Here is a 16,418-nt window from a genome sequence, read left to right as displayed (position 1 = left end):
TTGCAGTCATAAGGTCCAGGTATTTATTAGGCCATTTGATTCACATATTGTAGGTAAAGCTTAAATAAATTAAAAAGGCATCACATGAAAAAGAGCACAGCTTTTTTTTTTTTTTTTTTAAACAAAATGATTTATAGTCAGCTAAAAGATGATACACAGCTACATTGTAGTTCTTTATTGCCTATCTAATAGACACTTTAGAGGATCATTTGATCTGTTATGCATCCCTGCATAACTACCATCAACAATTTACAGTTTTCAGCCAAATATGGTTTACCCCTACTCCCTCCACCAACACAAAGCCATGTTGCAAGATCGTTTATCTTCAGAAAATACTGACCTGTGATAATACTTGAGTCTGTGTCTGAGATTGTATTTGTGACTGGTGCTGCTGAGGTGCTGGCTGAGGGCTCCCAATGGCAGGGATGGGAGAAGTGATCTGCGAGGCTACCGGAGAATGCTGCTGAGGAGAAGGCTGTGACTGGTGTTGCATATGCTGCATTTGCTGCTGCTGCATTTGCTGAAGCTGTATGTGCTGCAGTTGCTGTTGCATTTGCTGTTGATTAATTTGCTGCTGAAGATGCTGCTGCTGCTGCAAATGTTGTTGCATGTGGTGTTGAAAATGCTGTTGCTGCATTTGTTGTTGTATTTGCTGATGCATTTGATGCTGATGTAGTTGCTGCTGTTGCATCTGCTGCATCTGTTGTTGCTGGAGTTGCTGTATCTGGTGCTGCTGGCTTTGCATTGAGGGACTTACTTGAGATGAAGATGGCGTTGCCACCATATTTGTTCCCATAGAGCTTATCAAGGGAGCTGCAATGTTTGTTGGCATGTTTGGTGCAATGGTAACAGAAGCTACAATCTGATTCATTGGCAGTCTCATGGTTAAAGGTTTTGGAGCAATTGCTCTGGGAAGGGACTGTTGAAGAGTTTGAGGAGATGCCGAAACTGTTGCATGTTGAGAAAGAGAAGTATTCAGAATAAGGGAGGAAGACAAATTTGTGGATGCCAATGTTTGCTGAACAGAACGAATTGTCTGGGCCTCAGCAGATTCTGCAGCAGCCTGTGTTTGGAAAAGAAATTCATTGTATTTTTAACAGAAAAAACATTGTTACTGTTTACATGGAAATAAAAGTCACAGCTACTCAGGGAGACTTTTTCATCTTTTGTTTTCTATCGGAAAAGATCAATCAGCAATCTGAAAAAGACCACTGATCCACCAATCCATTACATCACCTCTTCATCTGTCTCTGTATACAGTACCTCCAGTTCTTACTGGGACAAAGAACCTAACTTGTGCCCTTGCTGAACACCAGAAAGTCACAGACGTCACGTACATTGTGTGGCTGAAAGACCTAAAAGGGGCCTAACACTTTCTATATTTATATGTTTTCAAAAAAAAGCTGTTCTTTGGGAGACAAATCCGAGCAGAAGCATATCCCCCTGCACCAGTTATCATGGCATAAGAGTGGTGTACAAACAATGAAACTTCTCAAGCAACTTTTTTGATTTGCTTGTTGCAGTTCTTCGCATCCAAGGCATCAAGTCCCAAGTATCTACAACAGACAAAAGCCTACGGGAACATTGTCAAGGCACCCAGCTGAACACTCTGGAAGCAGTACAGTTGCATCAGCGGGGTGCCCTGCTTAGGGAACCCTGCCTACTTCCAGTGTCCTGCAGGTTTCCGATGAGACACACCTGCAGGGAAAACTACAGTCCAAAGAGGCCTATGGCAATAAATGCGGTGTTCTGGTGCCTTTGAAGGCATAGTTTTCTTAGGTATATTTACATATATTGTGTATATTTAAATTAGATATATTCAAGCACCAAAGGTAGGATTCATCTCTCGGTCTTGCAGATCTGCATTGTACACGACATGTAGAATAGTTGCCTATTATATAAATAGGCAACTTATATATATGTCCCTATATAAAGGCAAGGGAGAGATAAAGTCTCTGCCAGCACAATTAACTGACATGTTTTAGACATTTACTTTAGAATGTGTCAAATTATGCTGCAGAAGTGTCTATTCCATCCCTACTCTCAGCAACAACCTCAGATGAAAAAGCTACAGCAAGGATGTCTTAAGGGAAATGAATTCTGGACATAGAGTGTAATTTCCACTCACGGTCTTCCGACAAGTTGCTCGGCAGCCCAGGTCCCATGGATTTGAGGAGAAAATATGATTTCTGGTGTTTTTGAAAAGGGAACTTAGGACTGACAAAATAAATTCCCTCAAAGATATTTACAATTCCAGCTGCCATTGAACTTAGCATTGTGATACTAAAGGCTTTGAGAATATTATCTAAGTCCTAGAGACAACAGAAAAACGCAGCTTCTCAACACAAGGAGAAGAAATCTTCCAGCTTTCAAGAACGCACGTGTCTTAATTTCTGCTGCTGTATTTCTAAGCATTAATTAAAATACACAGCAACTTTCTGTGTGATTTACTAATGCTCTGCCGTTGTACATTCAAATAAGTATTCTCAGGAGTTAGATATCATCACTTTCTTCTGTTGCTTTCTTGTGATCAAAGATATTCTTGTAATTGATCTTTATGAAATACTACTAGAGAAATAACCACCTTGATTAATTTTTACCCATATTTTAGATGGCCATAAGCATATTTCCGTTTATGGTATTCAGATGCAACAGATCTACAACCCGTGTACTGCTGGTTAAAAAGGTAAATTCTCAAATAAGACAGCAGAGCTTTGTTTTCTTCATGAGTTTTATTTTAACTTGGGATCCACTAAAATACTCCATGTGGCTCACTGCCAGCTAGTCCATTTGTAAGTACTCTCCAAATTCAGAGCCACCATGCATTTTTTTTCCCCTCACCTGCAACAAATACTTAAGCTTTGTCATACAATAACTGCTCTCCAGCTCCATGCAAAACAAGTCTGTCTTTTGAGAAGCAGCACTTGAGGAAAAACAAAACTCTGCAAATAGCTTGCAAATGTTAATGTCAAAAGGTCAGTATATTTTTCATGACTGAATTTTACTTTTTGCAGGGAAGTGCATTATTTTGCCTGCATAGATAAAGGAAGACATCCATTTACAAAGTTATTATTATTACTGTGCCATTAGAGAGATGAAATTTTTTTTGCAGAGACTAAGCAGGGTTCAAGCAGCAGCACATCTTGTAAAGCTGTATTACAGAAATCCTAGGATTCTACTTTTATTTCGCATAACACAACCCCAGCCATATTTAAACACCATTGCCAAAAGCTAACTTGTGTTACACTGAAGGGATTATTAGGCTTACCTTCGAAACAAGGCTTGCTCTATAGGCAGCGAGTGCCTTTAGGTATTCTTTTTTGGCAGCTTCAGTTTTTCTTTTATATACCTATTAAAAGAGACCACATTTTCACCAACTTCAATATTAAGATGTTTTTGCCAGAATGCTCTCAAAATCACTTGCAAAGAAACAAAAAACACAGACCAAAAAACCTGAAAACACTCTACTGTTAGATGTGCTTTTTTCTTCCCTGAAAGACGTAAATATTCTTGCAGGTGGTTACAGACTTTCAGGTCTACTTGCTGGACTTGCACCACAATTTATGGTGATTTATCGTGAATAAAAAAAGCTGCCAGAGCAGCCAACTGTTTGACAAGACTATCTATGCACACTTTACCTCCCCAGGAAATGATATTTTAATCACTCTAAGTAACGGGGATATTAGAACACTGAGTATTTCAGATGCTAAAAATTATCTGCAGTAGTATAAAATAGCAAAAAATGGCTATGCAATATTTTTTTTTTAAACACATATTCGAACTACGTATTAAAAAAAAAATATCTTTATACCTTTAGAAAATGTGGTTCATAGAGCTTGGACAATTCACTTTCCCCAAAGCCAGTATGAGAGAATCCCATTGAGTTACACAAGAACAGTTAGGCAAAAATGAATTAATCTGTATTTTTAATCATCAGTAAACTTAAAGTTCACCTTTAAATCATGTTCACCATCATCTGTTAGATCAGACTAAAAGTTTCCACATGTATTTCACAAACAAGTATCATTCATATCTTGCAAGAAGGTGTCCTATATGGGAATCTACTCTTCCATCGCAGCTTCCACTAACCGTTACTGGGAGCTGCACAGAGTATCAGAGTATCAACAGGCAAACAGCCTCAAAGGATTTTTTTTTTCCCTTCAATCCATGTGTAGGAGTTACATGTGTATAGAAAGAAGAATAACCCTCAAGGAAGAACAAAACTCATCATTCTGTACCAAGTTTGAGTTGGAGATAACATTTCACACACGACATTGTAATGAGGCACAGAGGATTGGCTTCAAAGGTTGGAAATCAACACGCTTCGTAACAAATTCATAAGGCAGATCAAAGGAAAATGGTAAATGTGCTGTACCTTCCCCTTTTCTCTTCTAACTTCTGATTAATAGGAAACAAGAGCTTTGAAATAGGAATCATCAAAAGATGGTCTTAACAGGACTCTAGGACAATATCACCTGAGCTTTTTTTACAAACTGCCCTTTAAAATTTAAAGACAAATACAGCCATTTAATACTACCTACTGCCTCTTATAACAAAATGCTTTTTAGACGCCAGGTCTTCAGCAAGTTCAAAAATCAGTGTAGCTCCTGAGCTCTATAGAGTAAGAGGTCTACATCAGCAAGTAGCATGGTCCACTCAGAGCAGAGGTAGAAGGATTTTTTTATAAGGATTACTATTTTACTTCTTGTGGGACAACCCTGCATCAATTTTGTACCTGTTTTTGTTCTTCTCCTAAACTGTCCCACATAGACGCCACTATTTTTGAAACATCTCCAAATGTAGCATTCGGGTTCTGCCCTTTAATTGCAGCTTGTGTATCCCTGAAGAAAAGGGCATATGCTGACACTGGCTTTTGTGGCTCATTGGGATCTTTCTTTTTCTTCTTCTTTGGAGTCTTGGGCTTCTTGCCAGAATCCGGGGCAGCTCTTTTTTCTCCAGTAGCCTAAGAAACAGTAATAACAAGAACAGTCAATATATGCATGAAATAAGTCAGATTAATTCCGAAAAATTATTGACAGTCTGGCTTAATAATATATGGAAAAAGCTACTATGTAGGCAACGTTTTGGAGAGTCCTGTTCTGCAAGCCTTTGAATTGGCTTTGAATTTCTCAGCTTAATCTCATCAGATCTACTGGAACTAAATGCATGAATAGTTACTACTCATTGTAAGCATGGCTCAGAGAGTTAAATCCTATGAGCTTGACCTGAAAAAGTACACCTCAACACTAATTTGTATTAAAAAAAAATTAAGATTTAATCTATAGTATATTTTGAATAGGCAATCTATGTTTTTCCATTAAGATGTAATTTCAGCAGTAGAGACTCAAAAGACAAGAGCTTGGAGGCATTTCCTGATTCCCAGACTTAGACTGTCAACTTAGACATGGGTCAGGGGTTAAAAAGCCCACCCTTCAGGCAAAAGCAGTAGGAACTCTGCAGTTTCTATCCACCTGTGGCGAACACCCACTGTGCCCACCACCCACTGTGTCCACCACCCACCTCCTCGTGCAGGGTCAGGTGCCTGTGCAGCAGCGCTGGAGGCTCTGCCTTATTGCCAGGCACTGGCCCTGCACCTACGTCTCACTTCCCGCTGGGATGGGGAACCCCCAGAGCAGCACACGCAGGGTCACAGGTAACTCTGGTCCCTGTGTGCTCCTCATGCCCTGTACCCTCTTTTGGTGAACTATGCACAGATTATTGCAACAAGGGGATACAGTGACTCTAAATATACCTCTATGATAGTCACTTTACTTCGATATTTTGAGGATCCTGTACAATGGTCTTTCCGTATCCACAATTTCCATTAATTTAATGAGAAAACTTTTCATGGAACAATCTAAATTAGGCCCTTTAAATATACTGTTATAATAACATTTGTGCTTTATTTTGTTGATAAAATTTTCCTTTTAGAACAGGTTTATTTAAAGCAAAATGTAAATTAACTAAACTATCAGTTATAAGCAGCTTATTTTATTTCTATCTAAATGCATCTATGTTTTATATGACTCCAGAGAACACCGCAATGACAAAACTGTCCAAAGTTGATGATTAAAGAGATTCACCAGATCTATACAATCTGAAATGAATTATGAATGTATTAGACCAAGTATATATATATGTATAGTCTTACATGTATTTTTATGGAGGTATTATGGAAACTTCTTAAGTAAAGAAGCTAAACAGCAAATGAATCATATTCCGCTATACTGTAACATTTGTATTTTATATGACCACATTGCAGCTGAGATGATACTGCCACATTCATGAAAATATACATATAGACATGTAAAGCTTACTCACTACAGTGCATGGAATAACTTACTCTATTTGATTCATCTGCATCTTCTTCATTTATAGAGCTGGATGGGGAAGGAGTGGCTGATTTACTTGCAGGAGGGGAGGGAGAAGTGTGTGGCAAATTAGTGCCTCCTAAATTTAGCCCCAGCTGTGCACTTAGCTGAGACTGGTTAATGGTGGTTAGCTGAGAAGGAGGCATAATTCCCGAATGAGCAGCATCAGTCATATGGACAATAGATCTCATAATCAGAGAGTGATCCGGGCGATACTGGGAAACTTGCGTGTGACTCTGATCCTAAAAGAGATTGAAACATTATTTAGTCATTAGCAGTTACCACATAGCATTATCGGGTAAAGTTATTTTCACAGGCTTACAGAACTGACACTGTCAACTTGCAGTTTGTTTTGTTTCTTTTTAATGAATTAAATGCATTGTTAATAAATTCAATGCAGCAACAGTTACCACACTTCTCCTGGACTTCACTTCTCCGCCACTTGTGGGTGGGGTTTTCTTGTGGAATAAAAATTGCATTTCCCCATTTTTAAACATTTCTTCTCTTGATGCAGTGTGAAATACCCGTATAAACAACAGGGAAACAGGCTGACTGACAATACAGAGAAAACATTGCAGCTGAGAAGACAGAAACTGCTGTCAAATGCAGAAAGTAAACAAAGCCAGGGCAGGGGGGGTGATATATAGATATAGAGAAAAGCATCTTCCTTTGCTGACATTCAATTATTCTTAGGTGTTACTAGTAACAGTAGCAGGTATAAAACAATCCTGTCTGAGTGGGATTTTAAAGTTGTTTTAAACAAAGAACACTGCCCTGCCAGGTCTCGAGCGCAGACACCGCAGCACGCTGGAGAACCGTTCGAGTAATCCTGATCACTCCTAAAAATCCTTGTTCGCAAGTATCACACAAAACTACACATTTTTATCTTTAATCCAACAATCAAACACATGTGGAAGTAGCACGCTGTGTACCGATCACCGACTTTCTTTTTCTTGTACTTCATGTCTCAGAAACTCAAGTGCTTGCATGGTTTTGTTTCTACTCTTTCTTGAGGGCACAAACTATGTCGTCTTCTACATTGGCACAACACTTATCACATTTGTAAATAAAAAGAAGTGAGACTCTGAAGGTAAAGTCAACTGGAATCTGCCTATGAACAACTCAGTTTTGTTATTTTTAACCACACACGGATCAATACACAATGAAGGAACATTTAAACAGAAAAGAAGATTTTTAAAACATTTACTAAGTGAAGAGAATAAATAGCTCACAAATTGATTCAGCAACCTGATTAATCTACAGCCATTGTTTGAACAGACAGAAACATGAGAAATAAATTAGATTTTGAAAACTCTTTCATTATTAATAACCTACATGGCAATTAGTAGCAGGTGCAATGATCCTTAATGAAATGACGCAGAACAAAACAGCAATGCTGGGAGCCCAGCGTACAGTCCATCAGACTTCCACAACGGACTTTGACCTTCCCAGTGCTCTCTTAAGCGTGGATAAGCCCAATCCAGTTTTCAAAAATCTGTGTCAGCATAGAGGTAAGGTTAGCCCAAGAGACTTTCCTCTTACTTTTTATGACTCTCCCCTCAACAGAGCCAGTTGTTCTGTGCTCCTGAAAACATTTTCTTGGATGGGACGAGTGCAGGCATACAAAGAAGCAATACATGTGTTAGAGAAGATGCACACCCTGCCTCATCCATCTTATGTACAAGTGCTGCAGTGCACTGCTTCCCTATAGCAATAAATCATATTAATTCTGAATTTGGCATTCATGCGTCTCTGCTGAAGCCTATATGGAAAAAAGAAATTCATCTTAGCATAAAAGTACACGTAGTGTTGCACCTGGATCCAGTACAGATGCAGTTAACTCCACAAGCTCATGATCCAGATCCTATACGCTAGGTCTCACCCTCATTTTCCCCATGATTTCCAAGCTATTGTCAGCTTAGCTCATTATCCATACCGCACCACGCTGCTTTTCCTACTTCTTAAATTCTTTTAATATTTTCAGTAAAGGAGTGCAGTTCCTTAGAGATGAACGCATGTGCCAAAAGTGGAACACTTGATACAGAAAGATCAAAACATCAGACTTATTGGTTGAAATACCCATTTGCTTCAGGGCACCTTTCTGTGAAAATTTACTGCTGTTAACTATAGGGTCATTTTGATTGTGACTTGTATTGGCAGTGGCATCTGGAAGTCATTCAAAGTCTTTTGTAAAAGGATATCACTTTCTGCATATTACTCCATCCACTTTAGTTTACAGACATCACTTTATTGCATGAAGAAAAACTCTGCTGGTGAAGCAAAGGTGGAGATCATCAGAATGACCTCTCATGGAAATTAACTTTCTTCATTATTTTGCAGGCAGTACTTTCTTGGAGGTGTTCTACATCTAAAAGACTAGCTTTTGTTCCCTCTCTATTGTTACACAATACAGGCCTTTCTGGCCTTTACACTGAGGCAACAAAATGTGATGACATGGGTTACAAACCATTTACTCCAAGTCCTGTCATTTCGGTTGCATCTATGATTTTATTGAGACTAAATTCTCTTGACTTGCACTGACCCAGAATCTAATTTTATACACACACCCATGAATTCTTAACTGTCCCTTTTTCTGACACTACTTGATGCTTGTGTGGTTTTTCACATCCACTTATTTAATTCCAGTTTTTCTTTTCTGTATCTTTTCCTAATTTTTCAAGCTTTTTTTTCTTTAATCTTAAAAACTTCAGTAAAAGCTAGAAGTGAAAACAACAATATTTTCTAACTGGCTATCTAGAAGCAAACAGATAAGATGTATTATATAAAAAAAATACTTTGTATCATTTCCAATCCTCATCATTTACATCCTATGTGCACATGATAATGACAAACAATATATTTTCTGCACTTTGAATTTAAATTATGTGGCTAATCAATATTAAAAAAAAATCACAAAGAAAGGAACGGGAATTTCATTTTTCACTTTGTGGTATAGTGTTGTGGGCCTCAACAACCTATGGTACCTATAGAAGAGCTTTCAGATGAGGAAGCCTAAACCATTATTTATGTTTGTACTGTGGTTTGGCAAGTAGCAAGAAGGTAGGGGAGCTAGTCAAGAGCAACACTAAAGTCTACAGCATTTTTATATGGCTCCTGAGCAAACAAAATCTTCTAAGGAGGAATTTATAATCAAGAAAACAAAATTTCCATCAATTATCTTAACTCTTATTTTTTCCCTTATGCTACAAAGACCAACACTGAGCCAAAAGGATCAGTAGCATTTCATTATGCACCAAATGTTATCAAATAAATGTTTAACAACAAAAATCATCTTATATCAGGAGCATGCATGGAAATATAAGTGCACTAAAACATCCACATGACATCCTAATTACATTACTACATGAAAATTGAAAAGCTCGTGTATTCAAAATAATCCACTGAGAATACTGTGAAAATTTTAGAGAATGTCACAAGCTCTTTTACATAAACTTAACCAGAAGTAAAAGTGATACACAAGTATTATAAGCATTCAGGTTTTTTTGTAACATTATGCAAAAATGACAGATTAGTTCTGACAAAAATTCATGAACTTCTCAAGTGGACAGAATCAAGTTTTGATTGAGCCTGATCTGCTTTGCAGTTGTGGATTGAAGCTAGGCAAAACTTAGTGATTTTAACACAAGTCAGGCAAAACTCAACCACTGGTTTACTCAGCATGACAATCAAACAACGACATAATGTGTGAAACGGAGAACCAAAGAGAAATAACTAGTGTGATTCCCCTGCAGACCGAAATGACTTTGTCTCAGATCTCTCTGTTGTCCTATGTGAGTGCTACAAAAAAACCTAAGGTATAGAGACATTTACTGATGGGAATGCCAGCCAGCTCTCTTCAACTATACACATGGATAAAAAAAGCAAAATACGGTCCAAAATGTTTCCCCCTTCTCAAAACAACTTAATGGTGACTGTATCTAGGCACATTGGCTTTCTGTCACCGCTCTCTTGCACAGCTCCAATAGCACACATTATAAAGACATTCAGCATTTGATGCATAGAAGGCCTCATCAAAGGAACCATAAGGATATCAATCCATCAAACTATCCTACTTTCAACTATTCTAATCTGTTTAGACAGTCATGCCAAAGAAGTCATATTTAGTCACACTGCCAAAGGACACATGTCTCACGGCATATGCCAAATATATAGGCTTATTTTACTTTGATTTGTAAAAGTGTAAGTTCTCAAAAACTGATAAAATATCAATTCCTCAATAGCCACTGGAAAGCAAACAACAGAGTAATGAGACTTAAAAGAAAGGAATGTGTGAACTCCCACGCTTTAATTTATACAGTATTATCAAAGGTGTTTTTCAATAATTACTGTACCTGAGCCAGCGAAAGCAAAACATACCACTGAATACTAAGGGAAAAATTAAGGTAATAAAAGATAGCTCATTCTTCTGTTATCAACTCATTAAGCATCCAGTAGTTAATACAGCTAGTAACACAGCTAGTATTTATTTTGACAGTTAAACGCATCCAGCCATTACATCGAGAGATGCCCCAATTTCCACTTATCCTGCATTTTGAGAACCATTTACATACAGTAGTTTTATCCTGGATTTCTACCCTGATATAATTTTAGTCTCTAGCAACATTCAACATGATATTTAAAAATATAACTAGGAAATGACTTTTTAGAACATTTTGAGTAATATTGAAGTCTTGATTAAAATCAATGTCTACAGCCTTCAATCATTTCAACAGGCAACACCTCCAGTAAGACTCTTCCTAGCCACGTCAGGACCGAGCTGATGGAAGTGCCTACAGGAAGATGTAGGGCTGGGATCTGACCCTATACTGCATGAGCCAGTTCTTCAAGGAAAGCGAGAAATCTGCCAACAAAAATAACTCTGCAAAACCCAACATTTATGGTTATGCTCACTGTGCCCCGGTTTCAGAAGTTGACTTAAAACATTATATATTCTATTGCCTTAGGAATTCATCACTGTCAATGTAACATAAGCTGATGTAATATTTTAAAGGATATGTTTAAGTTGAAGCAAATGCACTGCAATTTAACGAGTGAAATCCTCAGTTGTCCCTGTCTGTAAATTACTCCCTTTACTTTTGGGCAAGTCGGCATATCTCTAGAAGAAATCCTCAATACTCTTTTTCTCCACAAGTAAAGTATAGATAAAAGAATCCATTAATCTAAATTTTTACAAGATGGGAATTCACTGCAAATCAAACTAACAGGATGCTTTTCTCTGTCAGAGATTAAATCATTACTTAATAGAATACAAAACAGTTGCACTTGGTACTGCCACCACTGAAGAAGTGTCCTTCCTCTCCCCTCCTCAGATACTGCCGTCAGTAATAGATCTGTCAAACTGCAGTTATCAGAAGATCCACTACAAGCAGCAGCTTCTTTTCTCTGGCAATAAGAAAACTCCCATGTTTTGCTTCATGTCTCCGTAGAAAAGTAAACCTTACCTAATTTAATTCCCAAATAAAGGCTACAATAAACAGTACATGTCGGTTCAGAAAAAAATTATGTCTGCAGCTGGATCTAAAAGATCGGTTGGTGACAGGAGGCTTACGCACATTCTGCTGCCTGAAGAACATGAGGAATATGCAATTTCTTGGTCTGTGTGCTCCCCCAGTCCCGCTACATTAGAAATTACTCTTTTCTGTTCACACAGAGCACGTAAGCCAGAGAAGGGACATGAAGAGAAAAAAACCAAACCAAACCAACATGAGGGCTCACTGATTTATTCCTCAAAACTGAGCAACTATGTCCTTTTGTTCTGGCAATCTCAGATGTCTCTAGAAATTAATCTCCTGCTATATGATCGAATTTTCTTATACAGCTGCAACCACCAAGTTAGTTTAAAATGTTTTATTGAAATCTTTCTGATGTACTCTCCCTTGCTTTTCTTTGGGGTCTGATCTGCAATCACGTTTGCAGTGATGGCCGGTGTTCCTCAGGCTCCCCTGTGCAGCACAGAGCTTCCTTCAGAGCAGCCAGCCTGACCTGTTACAGGGGGTGGTAAGAGTGCTGTGAGACCACCAAATCACAAGTTAAAACCACTTCTTCTACGGAACCACATTTGGGGATTAAGGAGCAGGAGCACACCAACACCAGGCAGCGCAGCACCACCTGAGAGATGTGATTCCAAGCAAGAAGGTGCCAAGGGACAGGGCCAAGCAGCCTGGGCACCTGCCAGACCGACACTGCTGCGGGTCCCAGGACTAGGCACCTCTGCAACACTGCTGTGTGGCCTCTACTGGTACCAGCTCATTCACAGAGCGCTCAGCTATCTTTAACAAAATGCTGCATTACCAGGTGAAGAAATACTAAAAGCTGACAGCTACGCAAAAATCACACAACTACCAAACTAACAGACAAAGACTTTTCCCCGAAACGCTTATAATTCTTACCCAAGATGCCCCACCACCCTAGCACGGAGCGTTTGCTGTTTGGGAACTTTGTTCTTACCCATTTACTTTCCTGTGACCCCACAGGATCCTCATGCAGTTCCCAAAGTGGGCTGAAGGGGTAATGCTGCTCAGTTGCTATTGGGTCCTTCTGCTCTGGAAAGGCTTCTGCTCTTACAGACGGACAGCACCATAGGCTGGCTATAGCCCTCCTCCCATCCACAGTGGCTGCTACTGATGCTTTAGCATCACCTAATTCACAACTTTTTTATGATTTATTTTTTACACCATTTTGTGGAGGCATTTAAAAACAGATTCTCCAATCTCTTCTCCCCAAACATCTACCATACTTTAAAGCATATTGAATCACACTCCTTTTGGACAAGGTACCCAACAGCATGATCACAATACATGTGTGACTCAGATCACAGATCTGGGCTCTGATCTGATGAGTCTGTTGGCATGAGGAGCTTCTCTCCAAATTAGCAGTACAAGCTCAGGTCTGCTGTATGCAAACAGCGAAGGCACATTGCAAACAAACCCTGGGTAGTTAAAGTTAAATCCCAGAATGTCAGATAAATGCTGTTAGCAGTTTTGTTACAACCTCTGCAACTTCAGGTGCTTCAGCTACCAAATCAAAGGCAGACTTCAAAGGTCCTTATTATGCAGTAAGCAACGTAGGGAGAGACTGCAAGCATGACAACTAACAAACATTATCAAAGGTAACAGAAATTGTGCACGGAATTGGGGGGGACCGACTTGGGGGTTACATGGCATTTGTTTGTTTAAAAATTGCTACAAGTGTTGGTAGCTATGTTCGGGGGGGGGGTATTTTTTCTTTGGGTTTTTGGAGGGTTGAGGTTTTTTGTTTGGGTTTTCTTTGTTTGTTGTGGGTTTTTAAAGCAAATCAGAAAAGTAGATCTAATTATCTTTCATATAACCAGAGCCATGTATTTTTTCTTCCAGCTACCTGACAACATGGAATAATTTAAAACTCTACAGAGACTTAGCATTTCTTTACAGCTTGAGAACTTGAAGTGGAAGCTGAGTATTGGGTAAGCTGTCCGAGGGGAAACACAGGTGGTAACAGCAAAGAATAGCAGGAATTTCAAAGGAAGTTTTCAAATGACCCAAGAACAAGGGTGGCTGGACCCAACAAAGCCTTTGGCCAGGTACAACATATCCAGACCAGCTGCAGCATCTGCCTCATTTGGCTGGCTTAAGGAAGCAGCACCTGATTTTAGAGTTTAAACTCAGGAAGCAGAACGGTTTAAAGCCATGGCCCGGGCTTAATGCACAGCTGGTGTCCATGGTCATAGATGTCTGCATTCCTTCTGAGCTCAGTTCTTAGGAATATCAGAGATTCAGCATCTGCTCCAATTCCTGACAGCTTTCCCAGTGGGGTGTATCATTTTCTGCATATTCATATGGCACCTCACAATATCTTCTGGAGCTGGTAGATCTTGATTTAGGCATTATTAATATAAAATAGTCACAGTCTTTTTTCCCAGACTGTTCTGCCAACGTTTCTGTTTCCCTTCTTTTGTGCAGAAGTCCTTCATGTATCTTGATAGGTAATAACCTACTTGCATCTTTTTTTTTTTTTTTTTTTTTTTTTTTTTTTAAGCACCAGCAGTACCTGCTATTCAGATAGGTGTCTTTGGCAACTGCTGCCATTTTGTTTCTATGGACAGGTCCTTTCTTGTAGTTACTACGGGTTGCCTGTTTTTGAAAAGAACACCAGAATACGTTTCGTTCTCCAGCCATAACAGCTCATTAACAGATGGCTCATTGTGTCTGCATCGATGAGAAAGGAGGGAAGAGTATGTCTCTTAGAAAAGTGACTATTATCCACACCAACTATTACAATGTCACTGAGGACATGAAAATCTACACACTATTAAAATCCTGTTATTTAGTACATCATCAGGCTAGCACCGTCTTCATATCATGTTAAAGTCGTAGCGTGTAGCGTCTGTGCAGAAGCCACTGCTGTCTGTTGCCTCCAGGGTTTTCAGCCCATTGTCCACCTTCCCCCGAGGCCCCATGAGCTGTGCACGCACGCTCTCTGAAAGGTAACTAAAAAACGCACAACTACACCATTAGACGTAAACTAAAATATTTACTATACACCAATCAAAAAAAATGACTCTGTAAAGACTCGAAAGTTTATCAGCAAAGGACACAGCTCAGCTCTGTGGGCAGAAACCAGACTGCTATAGCGCTGAGCTGACAGCGGGCACCAGAGCTGCAAAATCCCAACTGAGTCCTAAAGGTCTAATTTTACAAAGCGTCCGCCACCATTTGAAAGGTTCTGTATATGGCCAAACGTCACTGATCTGAGCCACCAGGGCATCATTTAATTTGGTATTGCTTAAGTTTGAGATTAATTTTTCTTGGTACCACAAATTATTAAAAACAGTGGCGATAACAGCTACCATTTCTGCTGCGAAAGTCCAATACAAACCAGACTTAACACTGTTGATTTAAAACTTGAGTTTAGTAATCCACCGTAGTAATCAAAGAAAAAACAGAAATAGGAAATCTCTGAAGACAATCTCTCTTTCTAGTAAGAATAGTTGCTACTCCTATAAATGAATAATTATAACCTTCTGGAATTAGTTGTATGTTTTGTCTTAAAAATGACAATAAAAACATGTTCATAACAATAACAAGGGTTTGTTTTAATAGACCGTTCCAGGCGTTAAACACATTAATGACCCATGAAATAACTGTTTCATCTGCAACACATTAAACAATGTTGTTATAACATTGTATTAATTGAAAACCTACTCCATTCTCTCTAGATAGGAGCTTACAGACCGGGTGATAAAAAGAGAGATTTACAAATAAGTTTCTTCGTAAAACAAAATTAAACATATAAATTAGAGGCAGGCAGGCAGGCGAGCAGTGAAATAACTGTCTTTTGCCAATTTTAAAGCAACGTTTTCAGCTTTTATTCTTGCAATCTTCTGTTAATCTATTCATTTAATGTTAATTAGTAATTTGAGAATTTAAATTACTAAAAAAGATTTAGACCTTTAAAGTAAAAGGCACCACTGTTCTGAAACATTAATATTTCTGTTGTATGCAGCCTTTAATAAGCTCAAATTTGCAACTCAGCTCTTTAAAGCCACATCATTGAGCTGTTTACTTTAAAAAGTCTCTTCTTGAAATAAAAGTGATAGTCACCATCATGTCTTTGATTTGTGCACAGTGCCACTCCTAAGTAGTAAAGTAATTAAAGATGAGCGTATCCCACTATGAATTAGCCTTATCTGTGCAGAATCCTGAATGCACTGACAGCACTGCAACAATTATAAAATATAAACGGGCTCAAATCTTCATCAAATAGGAAACACATTTTCTCTAGCAGCATAAGTAATACAGGGAGTAATATATGTAAAATTATCAGTCTGTTTTTGTAACATCTGTACTTTTTTTGAATAAAAGAAAAAATCAGACTGAAAAGAGACAATTATTTTACTGTCTGTTTCTTAGATATCAGAAAGAGAATTTTGAAATTCATCAAAGCTAACCTTCTGTTATGTACAACAGGCTAAGCTGAAAAGAATGTTAACAAGTTCAATTTTCATTCAATCAGCACTACTGCTCTCTGAAATGTTTCATTGCAGGAAAG

At 38.6% G+C, this 16,418-nt stretch overlaps 1 protein-coding gene across 1 annotated transcript in view; it reads right to left on the bottom strand.

Annotated features, from left to right (window-relative positions):
- Nucleotides 1–325: 325 nt before the first annotated feature.
- The window catches only part of TOX3 (TOX high mobility group box family member 3), a gene marked incomplete at both ends in the record, with an annotated part of 76,934 nt that continues 60,841 nt past the window's right edge, over nt 326–16,418 (bottom strand). The window contains 4 exons of the mRNA XM_082318995.1: nt 326–1,063; nt 3,269–3,349; nt 4,736–4,963; nt 6,344–6,613. Coding sequence (XP_082175121.1) covers nt 326–1,063; nt 3,269–3,349; nt 4,736–4,963; nt 6,344–6,613 — 1,317 coding nt within the window. The remainder of the gene's footprint in view (nt 1,064–3,268; nt 3,350–4,735; nt 4,964–6,343; nt 6,614–16,418) is intronic.

This window comes from Platalea leucorodia (assembly GCF_965183815.1).
Source record: "Platalea leucorodia genome assembly, chromosome: 8".
NCBI classification, from domain to species: domain Eukaryota; kingdom Metazoa; phylum Chordata; class Aves; order Pelecaniformes; family Threskiornithidae; genus Platalea; species Platalea leucorodia.
The sequence above is the reverse complement of the archived record's forward strand: the minus strand, read 5'-3'. Positions and strand labels throughout refer to the sequence as shown.